The sequence below is a fragment of the Choloepus didactylus genome, chromosome 6 (genome assembly GCF_015220235.1).
Source record: "Choloepus didactylus isolate mChoDid1 chromosome 6, mChoDid1.pri, whole genome shotgun sequence".
Classification (NCBI taxonomy): domain Eukaryota; kingdom Metazoa; phylum Chordata; class Mammalia; order Pilosa; family Megalonychidae; genus Choloepus; species Choloepus didactylus.
Genome location: NC_051312.1, coordinates 136,423,630 through 136,442,409, shown reverse-complemented (window position 1 = coordinate 136,442,409; position 18,780 = coordinate 136,423,630). Strand labels below are relative to the sequence as shown.

The following is an 18,780-nucleotide window of genomic DNA, read 5'->3' as shown; positions in this document are numbered from 1 at the left end:
GCTATCTACCTGGAGGACAGGTATGACATCTTCTCTGAATCCACTATGGATTCCTGGGAGGAGCGCTGAACTTGTAGTGAGATCTGTATCCGAGCTCAGGCTCTGTTGCTTCCGTGGTGTGACCTTGGGCATGTCATTTCACCTCTCTGAATCTCAACTTTGAAGTGGGGAATTACAATATGATACCTCCAAACCCACAAACCCACTGAGTTGTTGTAAGAATTAAAAAAGGTATGTGAAGGCACATATTGCTGGGACTCTGTTATTTTGTTTCTTGGGTAGCATAAAGTAAAGACTCAATAAATATTTGTTAAGTAAATGAATGAATGCATGTGTGGAGGTAGTCAGGTGTGAAGGTTTGGAAAAGTAAGTGGTCTGTCCACTGATGGTGAGGTGGCTTTTGTTTCCAGATGCTGTAGGGACTTCAGAGTGGAGGAAGAAAGACTTAAGAAGGCAGAGCAGTTCTGAGAAGCCATAGAAAGGGTTCCTGGTTGAAGATGGCTTATCTCTATCAGTGCAGCCCACAAAGACCGGCTGGTCTCACCTGTGTGGGGCAGGTGAGCTGTGCAGGACACAGATGCCTCGGGTTTGGGCACTTGGCCCAGGGTCTGCCAGTGCCAGCACCTGCCTTATCCCATGTGGGTAATGCAACTATAGCTGTGAGCACACAGGTGCATTTATTTGCTGGTAGGTGCTGCCTTAATTTAGCTAAATCTCATGAACACTAAATTTATGTCACAAATTGTCTGAAAGTCAGAGAAAAATGCATTTCTAAAACCTGCATTTGCAAAAAAAAATGCTTTATCAGGAATTGACCTTGGACCTTGTTCCATCAGCAAAACCTGCTCTCCGGGGACAGAAGCTCTTCAACCCATTAAGTACCAATGCGTTCAATCTTATACCTGCCCCCTTAACAATGAGGCTGAAAATGTGGGAATTGAGTTTGCAGAGGCAAAACGGCTTGGAGGTTGGCCAGTCTCCCCTGCAACCCCATTCCTTTCTGTCCCAGTCATACACAGGGAGCCCTGGGAAAGGGTTCTCCTGGACCTCTCTCTCTTTCACATACATGTACATGGACAGACATGCAAGGACACAAGGGAATGCTTGAATCCACTAGTTGTCAGCCCACATGAACTGAGGGAGCCCTCCCCTTCCCGGTGCATCTGCAGCCCTGGGGACAGGACTCGGGAGCTGAAATCAACTGGACGGCTTGTGGAGTGGAGCTCACCCAGGGAAAACTTACATTCTGCTTTGGCACAGATGAGGCAGGCGGTGGTACAGTTGAAGAAGTTCAGGATCCCAGCGACAGCCACGCTGATGTCGGTGTTGCTGGGGTGGAGGTTCAGGGTTGTGAATCTCTGGAATTGAAACTTTACAAACTCCTCCGGGGCCACTTTGAAATGGGGGACCTGGGAGGAGGAGCAAAAATGGGGAACAGGGAGGACCCAACATAAGTGGGAAAAAGTGAAAAAAAGAAAGAAAGAGGGATGAGTGAGACAAAGCCATGGAGGATGGATTCTTTTATTTAAGCCCTCTGTCACACACCAGTAGGAGACTGAGCTTGCAGGACCCGCTCCATGGGAACAAGACAAGATGACCTCCCTGATGCTTGTCCCAAATAGGGGGCGCAAGTCGAGAAGCCCTTTGTCCAGAGACTTGTATAAATGTACTTCGGGTCTGGAAGCTGGTACCTGTGCTCCCAGAGAAGGTAAAAGATTAGGTCTTTATTCTCAGAGGGGAGACAAATGGCTCTTAAAGAAATCATCCTTAAAATAGTTAATTTGTAGTTAATAAATCAGAGCAGAGATGGCAGAGAGAGAAAACATTTCCCTGGGGACTAAGAGAGATGCCCCATCAGCCCAGCCCAGCCCACTGGTGTGTCAACCAGCTCCCAGCAGCTTCCCTGGGTGAATGCACAGAGAAGCGCATCCCACCCAGAGATGCATGTGGGGTGCAAGCACAGCAGGCTGAGAAACCATCTAGAAAGCATCCCAATGGAGCCAGGTAAATAAATACCTGCTTTGGCTTCATTAGGACAGTGTCAGCTTCCCTCTGCATCTATTACTGACATTTCCAGAAGGCACTGCCCCCTCCCTCTGCCTCTCTTCTCTCGAGGAGAGGTATTAACAGGTTGCAATGGCTGCTGTATTGGCTATTTGGTAGGTAATGGAAAAGTTAAAAGGTAATAAGCTGCTATCCGCCTTGATTTCATCCTGTCACCCTCATTCCTGGTACCCAGAACCAAGAGTGCGGGAGCCTGCCTGGGGCTGTGATCAGAGACAGGTGGGGTGGGAATCTCAACCCACATCCTCCATTAGGACCAGTGCCCTATGGGAAGGTCAGCTTGAAGGCAGCATGGGTATATGCTGATGTTAAAGCAAGAAAGATTTAGGGTGGGCAGCAGGAAGAACTTCCTGATGGTGAAGGGTTGGCTTTTAGAATGCGTTATTCTGAAATGATTGCGGAAGTTCTCTTTGCCTGGGCTGGCCCAGAGGTTACCTTGCCTGGAGTCTGGGAAGAAGCTGAGATGGTGTCTGTAGGATGCTTTTAAATTTATGGGAGAAGTCCACCTGACACCAGCACTCATTTGAGATTGGTGTAGGGCAAAGGTAAAGATTTAGGAGAAAGTAGGCAGATAATTACAGAACTCAACTAGGATTAACTATGAACCATAGAGAGAGCAACCAATATTTTCCAGCAGAGGCTGAAAAGCGCAGAATTGGGGAAATCTTGATGAGTTTTGAGAGAAGATTCCATAGAGTCAAATTGACCTGGGTGTGTCAAAAAGGATCATCCTTCCCTTTTGTAGTTTGCCTCCCATAAAATCTGTCTAAAATGAGTAGAAAGTAAAAGAGGTCACAAAGGGGCAAGAAGGAGGGCACCCCTGGGCGGAGACAGAGTGGGCTGGCTGGCCTTTTTGACCACGGCCCCCCTTGTGTGGTTGTCCAGCCTACTGAGTTCCCTTAGCAACTAACCCACCCCCAAGAAAGGGAGGAGCCCTTAGAGATAGCTACCCTTGAATCCTTGGATCCAAGACATGGATTGGGAAAAAGACTTGGGGAAGGTGAAGAACAAATAGGTTTTGGGGTCTACAGACTTGAGTTTGCAGCCAGGTTCTGCTGAGAAATTTGAGACAAACTGCTTAATTGTCTAAGCTTCATTAAAATGAAGATAACAAGAGGTGCTTCTAAGAACACTGGAAAGATAAAATGAGATTTTGTGTATGAAGGACATAACAGCTCAGAAAAATGCCTTTTCTTCTTCCCTTCCTCTTTCTCCCCAAATCTAGGTGCTCCCCAAAAGGCTCTTGGAGCTGTTGTACAGGGGATGAGGGGCGAGGGGCCTCCCCAGGAAGGCCCACGGGGAAGCAGCCAGCTGCTCTAATGGGTCCAGGCAGGAATGGCCCAGCACAAGCCTAGTGATTCTCTCTCTAGGAGAAAGATCCATCCATAATTGATTTGCAAATGCTTCCCAGGAAGTCATTGAGTCATCGTGGGTGTGTATGGGGGTGGGTTGGGGGGGTCAGGGGGCACATGACAAGGAGAGGCAAGCAGAATGGAAGGGAGAACAGCCGGGCAGAAAGCAGCCAGCCACAAGGGCTGTGGAAACTTTAGCAGCATTTAAAGGAATGAACTCTTTGATGAGAACTCCATTTCTTTTCCCTGGAGCTGGTGGAAATCAGTGTAAGGCAGTTCAGCCTCATAAAATATTAAAAGAAATGCATAATCTGAATGGCAAGGAAAGGTTGCTCTGGAAGAAACATGACCAGACAAAGGAGGGTAACTGCCGGGCCGTTCCGTGGGCAGGGCTGCGGGCTGGCAGCTCAATGATGGCACAGGGCTGGGGGCGGGAGGAGGGGGCAGGGTTGTAAATCAGGGTCTCTGCCTCTGCCTGAAATGTTGGCATCCTCTTGAAGTGGGGAAGGGTGGGTGGGGAGGAGGGAGAGAGAAGAGAATAGGAGAGAGTAGAAAAGAGAAAATGGGCAGCTCAATTCTTGGCAGCCTCACTTGGTGAAGTTCAGAGCGATTGCTGGAACAATAACCTGCCATGGATTTGAGCTTTTACTTGGAGCACGGCAAGGAATGTTTAAATTAAACATCAGGCCTGGAAGGGGCCTGGGCTGACCATCTTTCAGGACATCTGAGGAGCAGGGGGATGGGGAGTTGTTGACCTGGACCCAGCCCATGGCCAGAAGGCTGGTTGGCGGGTGGGGGTCAACTAGAGGGGAGGGTCTTAGCAAGACCAAGGGCAGGGCTGGGGCTAGGATCCCAGTGTCACTTTGATTTGCAGATAACAGTTCTGAGAGTGGGTTCATAAACAAGAGAAAACAAATATTCTGCCCAAACCCTCTGATTCTAAAGAAAGTAGAGGAGGCTGCCGAGGGGCAGTGGGGTGGGCAGAGAGGCCTGTCTGCTTCTCTGCTGGGGCAGCTAACTGGGGAGGAGGCCAGTCTGTCTGGCAGTTATCTGCCCTGTCCTATTTCTGGGCTGTCACCAAAAGGCAGAGTCTAACGGAGGACACCCACCAATGGAGGAGAAACTGCTAAGGCTAAAGCTTCCGGAGCCATCAGGTAGAAAATTAATTCTCTCCCTCTTCCACAATTGGCTTCTGACCTCATAGCCCTCACCCCCCAGCTCTATCTGATCCCCAAGGACCTGGCTTTAAGGCCAGGGGAGTGAAGAGGAGCTAAGAGCTCAATTTCTCACTGTTCCCAGGAATATATCCAGAGGGAAAGGACTGACTGTTTCCGGGAAGGGCTAGGAAAGATTCCAGCAATGGACAGAATCTCTCAAGTTCCTAGCTTATTTTCTCCAGGGATATAGGAGGGAAGAGTATTCATAGAACTGGGAGTGGACTGTTACTTAGAAATCTATCCCTTACCTTATTTATTTTTTTTATCTCCCATGGAGCCAGAACTAGAGGAAATGCATGTGACACTTTAAAATTCCAGTTCCCATTAGAGGCTACACATGAAGAAGAATTTACTGATTGAAGAAGTAAACGCTGGAATCGGTGAATGAGGAAGAAAGCAAAATAAAAGCTCTCTTCCAGTGAACTTACAAAATAAAGGTTTTCAAACTATCTTAGCAGTAAAACCTCCCTGTCCCCCGAAGGTGTAATTCTCCAGAATCCCAATATACAGCAGGTTGTATATTGATCACCAGGTTGCTGCTTGTGTTCGTGTGAGCATGGGAGCTCAGGCTGCTGGCCTGTGGCCTCCCCTGTCCCCCACACTCTACCCACCACCATCACCACCACCAAAGGGACCCCTGGAGGCCCCGCCACAGAGCCCTGAGACTCAGAGGAGCTCAGCCTGAAACTCCTGTTGTGGAACATCTCCTCTGGGGCCCCTCTCCAAACAGCCTGGGACAAAGTAGGTGCTCAACAAACACACTACTTCTATTTGCATTGATGTCATTGTTATAATGCCACCTAGCTCTGAAGGACTCTTCTGGCTGGAAGCCCGTAAGAAACAATGACATGCTTGTGCCCCTGGGCAGAGGCTGTTGGCCAGCAGACATTTCTCCATCCTGGAGGGTACTCACCTCCTTCTCCCCGCAGATGTTGCTGATGATGGAGCTGGAGGCTGGGCTGGCGGAGGGTCCCAGGACGGCGACCACCCCCTTGGGGAGGATCTGACACACTGCAGCCAGCAGCGGGGGGCAGAGGCCAGAGTGGGAAGGAAACAAGGAACTTGTCAGGTACGGCTTGGGTCGCACCCCCACCCCTGGGGCTGAGGCCTTGAACTGGCTAAACTTCACCGCTGCCCCGTCCCCACCCCTTCCAAGCCCAGTGCCTCTCCCCCTGCTCTGGACTCCTCCGCTTCAGGACAGTTTTATTGGAGTTTATGGAAGATATTAAATGTGGAAATGACCTAGGTTATGACAACATATGGCCACGGCCAACATGATATATAAATTGTCTGGACTGTCACCCAAGGACAGAAGCTAATGGAGGAAACCTGCAGATTCCATCCCCTTGCCTGGCTTGCTGTGCGTGTGGGGGGAGCCAAGCAGGGCTGCTCAGTAGCTGAGGGCCCAGCTCACGGAACAGCCACCAGTCTGTCATCTATTAGTACCCCCAAATATAAAGAAAGAGGGAATGGGAGGGAAGAAGGGCAGAAAAGAAGAGGGACAGGGGTAGTGAGGATGGTACAGGTAGAGAAGAAGAAAGCAGACACAGCCCAAGTCAAAGGGAGCGAGGGATAGCAGGAGGGAAAGAGAGAAAATGAGAGGTAGAGGGGGTCTCATCTCTCAACACCACCTTCTGTTTGCCTCAGCTGAGACCTGGCACACTCGCTTCCCTGAAAACGTGATTCTTTCCTGACCTACCAGCATGTAGCTTGATCTTGTGTGTCCTCAGCTTGGAAGCCCGCCCTCCCTTTCTCTACTCTGGACACATGCACCTGTCAAGGATGACCTCAAAGCCGCCGTCTTCTCCTTTAGACCTTTCCATGCTCCTTTAGGTGGAATTAAAGACTTCCCCTGGGCCCCAAAGGTCTATTAGAAGACCCTTTATACATGTGTCTATCACAGTGTGTTGTTTAGAAGGCTTTCAAACCCCTTAAGGACAGGAGCTGAGCAGTATTTATCCCTAAATCCTCATTCCCATTTCCACAATGTCCAGGACAATGTTTTCTAGAGAGTAGGCGCCCAGTTCACGTTTGCTGAATGAATGAGTCCATGAATGGGGCATGTGATCAGAAGAAGAGAAAAGAATCTAGTATTTTAAAAGGCTAGAGACTGAGAAAGGAAGAACGGGAGAAGGGGGAAAGAAAGAACATGAGATAATTCTCAGTGCACACACACACACACACACACACACTGTGATATCAAAACCAAGGAGCTGTCCCTCAGGATGTGTATCAAGGTTCCCAGTAGCACTATATTACTTCTCTGTAAAACTCAAAGCATAACCCAGACATATTTGCCTCCTAATCACATTAGAGCCATTTCCCAGGTCAGTGAACTGAGGTCAAGTGAGAAGCTCAAAGTGCCTTGCTGAGTTAGCTGCAAAGCCACATGTGTGACCTGGATGCACTTTCTCCCAGGCTGGAACACCAGGCACCCCTTTCATGGAGCACAGGTGGTGAGGCAGACCACCAGGGCCACATCCCAGCATTGCAAAGTACCATATGACTGCAGATCTACCAGGGCTTCTCTCCACCTGCAGCTCAGGCAGGGATCGTATAACACCTGGATTTCAGCCAATTGAGATCAGTGTGAGCCTGAGGGGGACTTGTAACTTCTAAGTGTCAGAATCATCCCCATTGGGGATAGCCAGACTTCACCTTTGAAGAGTGCTCTTCAAAGTTCAAGCTATTTCCTCATAAGTTATCTCATGTGATTCTAAGCCAACTTAGCTCATTCTGCCTGTAGTGCTCTAAGTTCAGTCTCCCATCAATTCCTCACAACAAGCTCAGAGGTGAATCTTATTTCCTGAATTTTTTTAAAAGTGAGGTAAAATTTACCTAACATTAAACCAGCCATTTTAAAGTGAACAATTCAGTGGCCTTTAGTACATTCACTGTGCAACCACCACCTCTGTCTGGTTTCAAAATATTTTCGTCACCAAATGGAAACTCCATACCTATCAAGCAGTTACTCCCCATTCCTCTTCCTCCCAGCCCCTGGCAACCACCAATCTCCTTTCTATCTAAATGGTTTATTCTGGAGATTTCACATTAATAGACTCATACAATATGTGACCTTTTGTGTCTGGTTTCTTTTACTTTGCATAATGCTTTGGAGGTCAGTCCACATTGTAACATGTATCAGCACTTCATTCCTTTAGACAGCTGAGTAATATTTCACTGTAAGTTCTACATTTTGTTTATACATTCATCTGTTGATGGACACTTGGATTGTTTCTACTTTGGGGCTATTGGGAGTAGCGCTGCTTTGAATATTGATGTACAAGTGTGTGTTCTAGACCCTATTTTCTAATCTTTGGAGTATATACCTGTGCCAGTTTGGATATGTCTACCCAAAAGCCACATTCTTTAATGCAGTCTTGTGGGGGCAGAAGTATTAGTGTTGATTAGGTTGGAATATTTGGATTGAGTGTTTCCATGGAGATGTGACTCAATCAACTGTGGGTGAGATGTCTAATTAAATTATTTCCATGGAGATATGGACCCCACCCATTCAGGGTGGCTCTTGATTTAAATACTGGAGTCCTATAAAAGTGCTCACAAACAGAAGGAGCTCAGATCAGCTGAGAGGGACATTTTGGAGAGAAGCTAAGAGCTGACACTGACACTTGGAGATGCTTGGAGACCTTTGGAGATGCTAGCCCAGAGTTTGCTCCAGAGAAGCTAAGAGAGGACCCCGGTACTTAGATGCACAAGAGCTGAAGAAGCTAAGAGAGACCCAGAGATATTTTGGAGAAAGCCATTTTGAAATGCAACCTGGGAGCAAAGGAACAGCAGACACCAGCCACATGCCTTCCCAGCTGACAGAGGTGTTCTGGACACCATCAGCCATTCTTCAGTGAAGACATCATCTTGTTGATGCCTTGGTTTGGACACTTTAATGGCCTCAGAACTGTAAATTTGTAACTTAATAAATCCCCTTTACAAAAGCCAATCCATTTCTGGTATTTTGCATAATGGCAGCATTAGCAAACCAGAACAATACCTAAGAGTGGAACTTCTGGGTCATGTAGTAATTCTGTGTTCAACTTTAAACTGTTTTCCACAGTGGCTGAACCCTTTACATTCCCACCAGCAATGTATGAGGGTTCCAATTTCTCCGCATGCCAACACTTGTTATTTTCAGTTTTGTTGATTATAGTCATCCTAGTGAGTGTGAAATGGTATCTTACTGTGCTTTTTATTTTAGTTTCCTTAATGACTAATGATGCTGAGTATCTTTTCATGTGCTTGTTGGCCATTTGTGTATCTTCTTTGGAGAAATGTCTATTTAAATTCTTTTCCCATTTTTTATTTGGGTTGTCTGTTGTTGATTTAAGAGTTCTTTATATATTCTGGATACCAGACCTCTATCAGAATATGATTTACAAATATTTTTTCCCATTCTGTAGGTTGTCTTTTCACTTTCTTGATAATGTCCTTTGATATACAAAACTTTTAATTTTTATGGAGTCCAATTTATCTGCTTTTTTTGTTGTTGTCGGTTGTGCTTTTGGTGTCATCTAAGAGTCCGTTGCCAAATACACAGTACTGAAGATTTTCCCCCATGTTCTCATCTAAGGTTTCGTGGTTTTAGCTCTTATATTTCAGTCATTGGTCCAGTTTAAGTTAATTTTTGTATATTATTATTTCCCCATTTTACCATAAGGAGACAGCATCTTCGAGATGTTAAATAACTTGCCTAAAATCACACACCTAAGAAAAGGTCAGAGCCAGGATGTGAATTCAAGTCTCTTGACCTCATCAGTGTTCATGTTCATTCTACTGTCATGGCACCTATTTCGTCTTCACTCCCCCCGTACTACCCCACCACTTCCTCACTCATCTCTCCTCAACCTCTTACAACTGAGTGCCCCTCCCACCTCATTCTACTGAAACTTTCTGCAAAGTCACTAGGACTACTCATCTTTTCTCATCCTGCTCTCTTTATAGCATCTGATGTTGTTGACTGCATTGTTCTTTTGGATTTCGTAATACCACCCAATCCAGATTCTCATCTGGTGCCCTGACCACTCTTTCTCAATTTTTTTGTTGACACTTAGTCCATCCTCTACCCACTAAACACAAGTTTTACCCACACCTCATTCTCACTGGGCAATCTTAACCCTTGCCTGTGACCTTTACCCTCATCCCTGCCCCGGTGACCCTGTGCTCTCTGACCTGTGTCCTGAGTTACAAAATCAAGTGTGCAACCACCTGCTGGACATCACCACAAGACTACCCTCTGGTGCAACACATTCAGTACGGCTAAGGCACAGAGGCAGGAGAGCTCAATCATTACAAACTTGGACTCTGATGCAAGACTGCCTGGGTTTGAGCCCCAGGTCTGTCGTTCACCAGCTGTGCAACCTAGAGCAAGTTACCAAACCTCTCTGTGCCTGTTTCCTTGCCTATAACACTGAAATCCTAACAGCACCTCTCTCGTAGAGTTGTTGTGAGGACTGAAGAGAGTTAATACATACAAAGTGCTTGGAATGGTACCTGAACTGCTACATGATTGTCTTATTATTATCCCTGCCATATCTTATTTTCTGTATACTTTCCATACACCATTTAATTTGGTCTTTACACTTCTATGAAGAAGAATCATTATATCCCCATTTCACAGATGGGGAAACTGAGGCTTAAAATTTAAGGAACCTGGTCAAGATCACACAGGTAATATACGGTAGAACTGGGCTTGAACCTGGAGACCCATCTGAGACTCCTCACCACTCTGCTCAACTCTCCTCAGCTCCTCAGTCTCAAAATCATCCTTTGACCCTTCCTTTCCTTTCCTCACCAAATCTCCTGACCTATTCTACCATTCAGGGACCAGATTCTGACGGTTGGGCCTGCTCACTCTCCACTGTCCCCTCCTTCCCATGCCCCCTGCCCCTGTCCCAGATCAACCCTTCTTTACTACCTGCCTTGTAAGGGGTCTCCCCATCTCCATGATTCTTCACTTCTAATCCATTCTCTGAACCATCAGACAAATTATTACCCTCAACATAGAACAGCGTGCTCCTCGAGGGAAGAGACTTTGTCTTATTTACTGCTGCATTTCAGGAGCTAGCCCGACTGAGTTACGTGCCCATTGAATCTTTGTGGCACCACACTGAAGCCTGCTCAACATATTCCATGAAAAACTGGAAACAAACAAATGTCCAGCCATAGGGGAGTAGTTACGTAGAGTGTGGGCCATATACTCAAATGGAATGTTATTTAGGCATTTAAAGTGTTTGTGGACATTTTGTAATAGTATTAAAAATATTTATGTAATAAAACTAAGAGAAAGAAGCAGGATATAAAATGATATGTATATCTATATAATGATCTCAACTAGGCAAAGACAGAAAATAGTTATGCAATGAAGAATGATTGGAAAGAAAATGTTATAAAAACCAACATCTACTGAGTACTAATTATGTACCTACCATTCCCAGCACTTTACGTGAATTAACTTGATTTAACGTTCATAATGACCTGACGAGATAGGAATATTACTGTCATCTCATTTCACGGATGAGAAGGAAAGACAGAAGAATTAAGCAGCAGAGTCATGACCCAAGCCCTCACCCTCTGTCTGGAGAATCCAGTTCCTTAACAGCTGGACGATGCAAACTTCCTGGTTAAGTGAATTGCAATTCATTGGAATGTTCACGGAGGTGGCCTTGGCCATTGGAACACTGAATGATTTTCTTCCCTTTTCTCTTTTCGGTATTTTCTATAATGAGCATGTATTCCTCTTAAACATGTCATTGCAGAAAATAGAATGGCATTAGAAAAAAAATTCTTCTGATGAGCAAGTCAACCCAAATGGACCTGGTGTCAAGTCCCACCTTTCCCGCCCTTTCTTCCATCACATGTCCTCCACTTCATGCCCCAGCTCACCAGGTAGCCCTTCGTTTTTTAAAACATAACTTTGTATTTTCCTACCTGAGCCTCCCTAGTGGTTCTCTCTCTCTTGACCAGAGGTTCTTAATCTGCTGCCTGGGGTCTGTAGATAGAATTCATTTTGAGGAAAACCTTAAATGATCATTTTCTCTAACCTCTAATTAAAATTTAGCATTTCCTTCAATTCTGAATGTAGGCAAAAAATCACAGTATATTATCAGTACATGACTTTCTCACTGACAGAAATCACAAATGCTTTCATCGCTCATGACAGTGCTACACATATCATTTTTACATTCATTACGACTCACAATTATGCTAGTAATTAGACCTGATGCTGGTGTTAAATATTTAATACGTTATTAAAGAAACACATACGTTAATATAGCACTATCGAAACCATTTTAACTACTTTTCCATATGATCGGTGTCATTGGCCATCCTATCTATTTTATTTTATTCACTTAAAAAATGTTTTCCTGAGAAGGAGCCTGTATTAGTCAGGATTCTCCAGAGAAACAGAACTGACAGGACATATACAAATTTGTAACTATTATGAGATTTATTATAGAATTGTCTGTGTGATCATACAGATCGACAAGTCTAAATTCCATAGTGCAGGCTGCCAGTTGGAAACTTGATGAAGGTGAAATTGAAATCCCCAGAAGCCACAGTTTGGAAATTCCGATGAAGACGATGTTGAATACCCCAGGAAAAACTGGTTGGCTGAGAAAGAGACAGAAATTCTTTCTGACTGCTGAAATCCTCAGTTCTCCCTTTTAGGGCCTCCAACTGATTGGATGAGGACACTCCTCTCATAGCTGAAGGCCATCTCTTGTGTTGATTGTAGATACAATCAGTGTAGATGCAATCAACTGATGAGTGATTAAAATACATCCATGAAATACCTTCACAGTAACAATCAGGCCAGTGCTCACTGGCCCAAATAACTAGACACCATAACCTAATCAAGTTGACACATGAAATTAACCATCACAGGTCCCATTAGCATCCCTAGACTCCCAGAGGGATCCAGAGAACAAAAAAGTCCTCCCCTGGTTTAGGCCCTCCTTGCCCTTCTGTCTGACAAACTCCAACTGATCTCCAGCGCCCAGCTCAGATGTCTTCCTGGCCTTAGGTAAGAAGGCATCTCTTCCTCCCTGTATCCTCACCACACATACCTCAGTCAGCTCCAGTACAGGTTAGGAGATGGACAGCTTGCCTGTCCTCGGAATTCCCCACCAGCCTCTGCCCCAAGCAGGCTCATTATTGTCCCAACAAATGGAAGTTTCTCCTTAAAACAAATTCTTACAGAAGGGCACCATCACTTATTTCCAATTCCAAAATCCAAATGGTTCTGAAGCTGGATGTGTTTCATCAAACTCACTGGGTGGCAACATTTGACCTAGATAGATGGATGTGAAGCTATTTACGAGGTATGAATATTTGAATGTAGGTATGGATTTCTTCAAGTATGGGGTTCTGTCAAAGTCCCACTGGAGATGTTACCTGTAATACATGGTAGATGTACCACATGACTTTTCCGATATCTGGAAAGTTCTGGATTCTAAACAGATCCAACCTTCAGAGTTTGTGGACCTGCACCTGTTGCTCTGAGCTCCTCACACACATACATGTCCACCTCCCTCAGTGAACCGCAAGTGCATAGAGGGGCAGAGGTCATGTCTATTTAGTCCCGGCGAAAAGGAATTGCTCGAATGAATAGAAATGATCTGAAATGAGTCCACTGAAATTGAATTGTCATCCTACCAGCTTGGGGATTTCCTGGGATCTGGAAATTGGTCTTTCACTCCCTAGGAAAGATACCCTGTTCGGTAGAAATGGAAATCTTTTATCAAGGGCCTCTGCTCTGACGCCCCCACACCCTGGTTCTGCAGGCCCTAGCCCTCTGTGTGAAAGGACAGAGGGGAGGGGAGCTCTACCTCTGCCTCCCAGGGGGCAAGGATGAGCGGGAACGCAAACATGAGCCACATTGCCATGACAACTAAGTTTCCAGCCAGCAGAGGAGTTGAAGGCAACTGTCAAGGCAGCTGCTGGAACAAAAGACCACGATGGGGGGTTGTAACCCCATGGAGGGACTCCTTCCCCTCAAAATCCCAGCTCTGGCCTGGATTCCAAGTCTCCCAGAAGCCTGAGCTGAACAGGAGGGGCCCCTGAGTCTTCACAGGGTCCCTCCCTCTGGAAGAGAGCAGCTCAAGGATGGGGACAGGGTCTGGTTCAGAAGGGCCCAGTTCTCTAGATTTCACCCCGCTCCAGAGAAGACGCAGATTCCTGGACAATGACGAGGAAGCAGGTCCTCCTCCCTTACAGTGTGGCACTTGAAAAGTCACTCACTAGGTAAGCTGTTCTCGGAGCCCACGTGGAAAACAATTGCGACCATGGGGGCTGATGGTGAGGTGGGAGCAGAGAGAACTGGGAGGGGCAAGAGTCCTTTGCTTAAAGACACTTGACGACGGTGGTGAAGTCCAAGTCGAGTGGGGAGGGCAAGGACCCTCTTTTGTGCCTGATTATCCTGAATACTGAGCACAATGGGGAGACGGGACCATCCCAGAGCAAGTGAAACAAGTGCTTCAATCAAATGGGAAGAAAGAGCTCCGCTCTTGTGCGGAAGCTTTCTGAGATGCATTCAGTTCTCAGCTCTCAGTGAGTGAACCATGGGCTCAATGACTGGTCTAGCTGGTCCCAGAGCTGAGGATGTGAGCCTGCAAGTGTGGGCATGCCCAGGCTGTGTTCTGTCATGCCTGCAATGGGGCACAAAGGGTTCAGATTTTTCAGGGTCTTGGAGAACTCAAGACCTCCAATGGTTCTTCTCACCCACAGTCCTTGGCCTGGCTTGCAGACTCTGCTCAGTCTGACCCCAAACCACCGTGTGATTGGCAGTACCATTACTGTCATGCCATGTGTCATTAATAATGTCAGCTTCCCACGTGCTGGGCACAAAGACCCTGTGAGGGAGGCATGACTCTACTGATGGTAGTAATCGGCAAAATTTTAGAGTTTACTCTATGCCAGGCACTGTTCAAGTCTTTTTTAGCGCCTCACCTCATTTAATTCTTGCAACCACATCATGAAGTCAGAACTTTGATTATTACATAATATTTTATACCATAGATGAGAAGTGTGAGGCACAGGCTATCCAGGAGCTGTCCAAGGTTCTGGCAGAGGCAGGCTTTGCATCCTGGAGCATCCGACTGCAGAGCATGAGTTTTTATTGTTTTCTACACTGCTTTTCAACCCCGGTTCTCACCACTACCCCTATCTATACTTGCTGTTTTGGCCAAGCCCATTTGTCATGTCCTCCAATGTATTCTGTTTTTCTCTGTGTGCTGGTTTGGATGTATTATGCCTCCCAAACACCATTATCTTTGATGCAGTCTTGTGTGGGCAGGAAACATATTGGTGTTGATTGGGTTGGAGAATTTTGATTGGATTTTTCCATGGAGATGTGATCACTCAACTGTGGATGAGGCCGTTCACTGGATAATTTCCATGTAGGCATGGCCCCACCCATTCAGCATGGGCCTTGATTAGTTTATGGGAGCACTATAAGGCTCAGACAGAAGGAGCAAGCTTGCTACAGCCAAGAGGGACACTTTGAAGAATGCACAGGAGCTGAGAGAGGAGATGCAGATGAGAGACAGTTGAAGACGGCTGTTGAAAGCAGACTCTTGCTCCAGAGAAGCTAAGAGAGGACAAACGCCCCAAGAGAAACTGAGAGTGACATTTTGAAGAGGAGCTGTGGCCTAGAGAGGAACATTTTGAAACCAGAACTTGGAGCAGACACCAGCCACATGCCTTCCCAGCTAACAGAGGTTTTCTGGATGCCATTGGCCATCCTTCAGTGAAGATACTCGATTGTTGATGTGTTACCTTGGACACTTTATGGCCTTAAGACTATTAAGTGTGTAACTAAATAAACCCCCTTTTATAAAAGCCAATCCATTTCTGGTGTTTTGCATTCTGGCAGCATTAGCAAACCAGAACACTCTACCTCAAGCCCTTGCAACTATGTCTTTTACTTGGACACGTCTTCACCTATCTGTCCCAGAAGCCTTACCTAACCACTCTTGCAAATACCGATGTCCTATTTCTAACCTCCCTCAGCGATTGTCTGAGCTGCTCACTGGAAACACCCACAACAGAGGCTACCTGGGGTTTATGTCAATTTTCCTATGTTTAGATCATAAATTCCTCCTGAAAAAGATCACAGGCCTCAGTTTCCCCATCTGTAAAATAACAGGATGGGCCAGATGATTTCTAAATCCTGTAATCCAAGGCCTTTTCAGAGACCCTATTATGCATAAGCAATGTGGGTGGCTCAGAGGAAGGGGGCAAGAAATGTTTGTTGAATGACTCATCTGACTTCTTACTTTTTTCTCCTTACTTTGATTCATTCTATTGATGAATGGAGAGATACTGCCCTCGATTGTTAGAGACAGCTCAAATCACTGGAGGTCCAGCCCATGGAACCAGGAAGCCTTCAGGAAGCTCAGGCTTGTAGGCAGCCAGGCAGAGCTGGACCCTAATGCCCCATGTCCCATCTCCATGTGTGGCCCAGGTAGCCAGTGCGGTTCTGGGTTTCAAGAAGAAACAGTGTGGACAGCTGATGCCATGCTTGGATTCAGGGACAAACCCAAGCAAAGGCCAGGGGTTGACAGGGAGGCTCCTGTTTCTAGCTCTGCTGTAAATTAAACCTCAAACTGACTCCGGCAGCAGCAGGGGTGGTGCCTGGTGCCTCGGGGTGTTTGGGTGATAAGGGTTGGGTGCTTAGCTAAGCTCTAATACATTAGCCTCAGGAGACAAGCTAATCTTTAGGAACAGGGAGGGCAGTGCCACGTGGGAGCTCTTGCAAAAGAAAGGCTGAGACGGATGTAGGATAGGGAAGGGGCCCAGTGGGAAAGGCAATGACCTAAAAGGTCTCTTCCATCCCTATTATTGCACACCTGTGGGCTGTGCAGAGGGAGCTGGAAAGTCAAACATCAAGAAGCCTGAGGCAGTGGTGGTGCAATGTGGGTTTGAGGAAGCTTTATAGGTGATCCTCACTTTACACAGAGCCACTATATGAAAATCTGTCTCTTCAGGCCAGATGGAAAAGGAGGTGATTTTCTCCTTGTGTCTTTCCAGCTTCCGGGTTTGCTCCATGTGATATGTTCCATCTCTGAGCCTCATTTCCAAAGGAGGAGGCTGGCCTCCAGACTCTAGCATCTTTACCGTTTTTTTATACTTCGTAATCTGTGGTTCTGCATATACACATTGCCCCTTATGACTGCCACTCCCACTGATTGATTTGACTGAATATGATTCATTAAGTGGGATTTGCACAGAGTTTTTCAAAAGCCACCGATTGTTGAAAGTAAGGCACAACTGTACCCTGTTGGATTGCTACAGCTCCCCTGTTTAGATCAGAGGCTCTACTTTCCAAACAAGAATGTCATCACCAGGGTCTCTTTTATCCCCCTTGAAAAGCAGATTCCCCAGCCACAGGGTTATAGGGATGGGGATGGGGAGTTGTTCACAGCCCTAGAACTACTCATATATTTTTAAATTAACAATGCAAATTAGCCCTGGGACACTAGCCCAGGGAAAACACAGCCCAGAACATCTAGCAGCAGCCACTTGAGGTGGCTCACAACAGCTTCCAAATGCTCAAAGCTGTCAGAGGCTTCAAACTCAGAAAACTATGCTGGAAAGAGATGGGGATGAACCAGTTATGATAGCTGCTCCATGAGGGACATGGACATGAAGACAGGCTACTTGAGAAGAGCCTGGGAGACTGATGGTGCTGCCACAGAGGTCTGGCTGAACTACACAACAGAGGAGAGAGGAAGATGAAGGTAAGAGGGCAGAAGGAAACAAAGCCAACAACAAAACCACAGCTGCCACTTACTGAGTTGCCACCACGTGCCCAGTACTAAGCATTTCACCTGGCGTTTCCCATGGAATGCTCCTACCGACCCTATCATCACTCCCATTTTAAAAACGAGCCAACTGAGGCACAAAATGGTTAAACAGCTGTTCCCAGTTGCACAGCTGGTAAATGGTGGTGCCAGGATTCAAACCGGGTCAGTCTGCTTCTAAAATCCATGTTCCTGATCTTCATACCATGCAGCCTCCCCAGAGTGGGGATCCCAGGGCTGTTCCCCTCTCCCCCTGTTACCCAGGGATCCTGTCTTCTTCCTACCTCCCTTCCCCCAACACTGTCATTGAAGTCCAGCCCCTGCCCCACTCTGCTTCAGCCAATAGCACTAACCCCCCACCCCTTAATCTTGGGAAGGAAAGAACTGGGCTGGAACATTTCTATGAACTATCTAGGTGGCGGGGGAGCAGCTCTGGCTTCAGATGAAAGGCCTTTGGGGTAGAAAGATCCAGAAGCTCTCTTTTCTGACAAATGCTAATCATGCCTCAAACACACGGAGATGTAAAAGCTGAACAGAGGACCGCATGCTAATAAAATACTGGGCGCCTAAAAGAGGGGCATTAAAAAGATGTCTCAAAGCTCTGCAAGTGGAATAAAGATGTCAGTTTCCTTTCTTCCCGTGATTCATCAGGCTTCACATTTTAGATGTATTGACGTTCCTAAACCAGGCTACATGAGTCACTGGGAGAAGAGATTGACATCTGCTAATGACCCCCATCCACAACCGGTGAATCTGTGCCCTGGCCCTGGCAGGGAAGCCCTGAAGAAAGGAAGAGAAGGAAGGAGGAGCTGTTTATTAAAGTGTGGATGAAAGAACTGTTTAGAAATCTGGACTTTTGTCTGAGACCTATCCTCCTGGACAACAAAATGCTCCACACTGGACTAGGAGATTCACAAGAAGTTGCTGCTGCTCTTTCTGATTTTATTCAGAAGAGCCTGGGAAATCTGACTCTCACTTTCATTGTATTAGAATTTAACCTCTACAAGGACTAGGATTTGTTTCTCTTCCCTGCTGAATCCCTACTGCCTAGAAGAGGGATATAATAGCGTGTGCTGGTTTGAATCTGTTATGTACCCCAGAAAAGCCTAGATTCTTTTAATCCAATCTTGTGGGGGCAGACCTATTGTGGGTGGGACCTTTTGATTATGTTGTTTCCATGGAGATGTGATCCTGCCCATTCAGTTTGGGGCTTGATTAGTTTACTGAAGTCCTTTAAGAGCGACAGAAATGCCCCAGGAGAAGCAAGCAAGAACCCACAGGAGCTGGAATAGAAGCCCAGACACATGTGGAGAAAGCCACTGAAACCAGAAG

The 18,780-nt window shown here is 46.4% G+C and overlaps 1 protein-coding gene across 2 annotated transcripts in view; it reads right to left on the bottom strand.

The window, feature by feature from the left end:
* Window positions 1-18,780, bottom strand: part of GRIK4 (glutamate ionotropic receptor kainate type subunit 4) — a 441,993-nt gene that overhangs the window by 162,617 nt on the left and 260,596 nt on the right. For both annotated transcript variants that reach the window (XM_037841751.1, XM_037841749.1), the window contains exons 4-5: window positions 5,547-5,644; window positions 1,244-1,409 (exon numbers count right to left, since the gene is read on the bottom strand). In XM_037841751.1, the coding sequence (XP_037697679.1) occupies window positions 1,244-1,409; window positions 5,547-5,644 (264 nt within the window). The remainder of the gene's footprint in view (window positions 1-1,243; window positions 1,410-5,546; window positions 5,645-18,780) is intronic.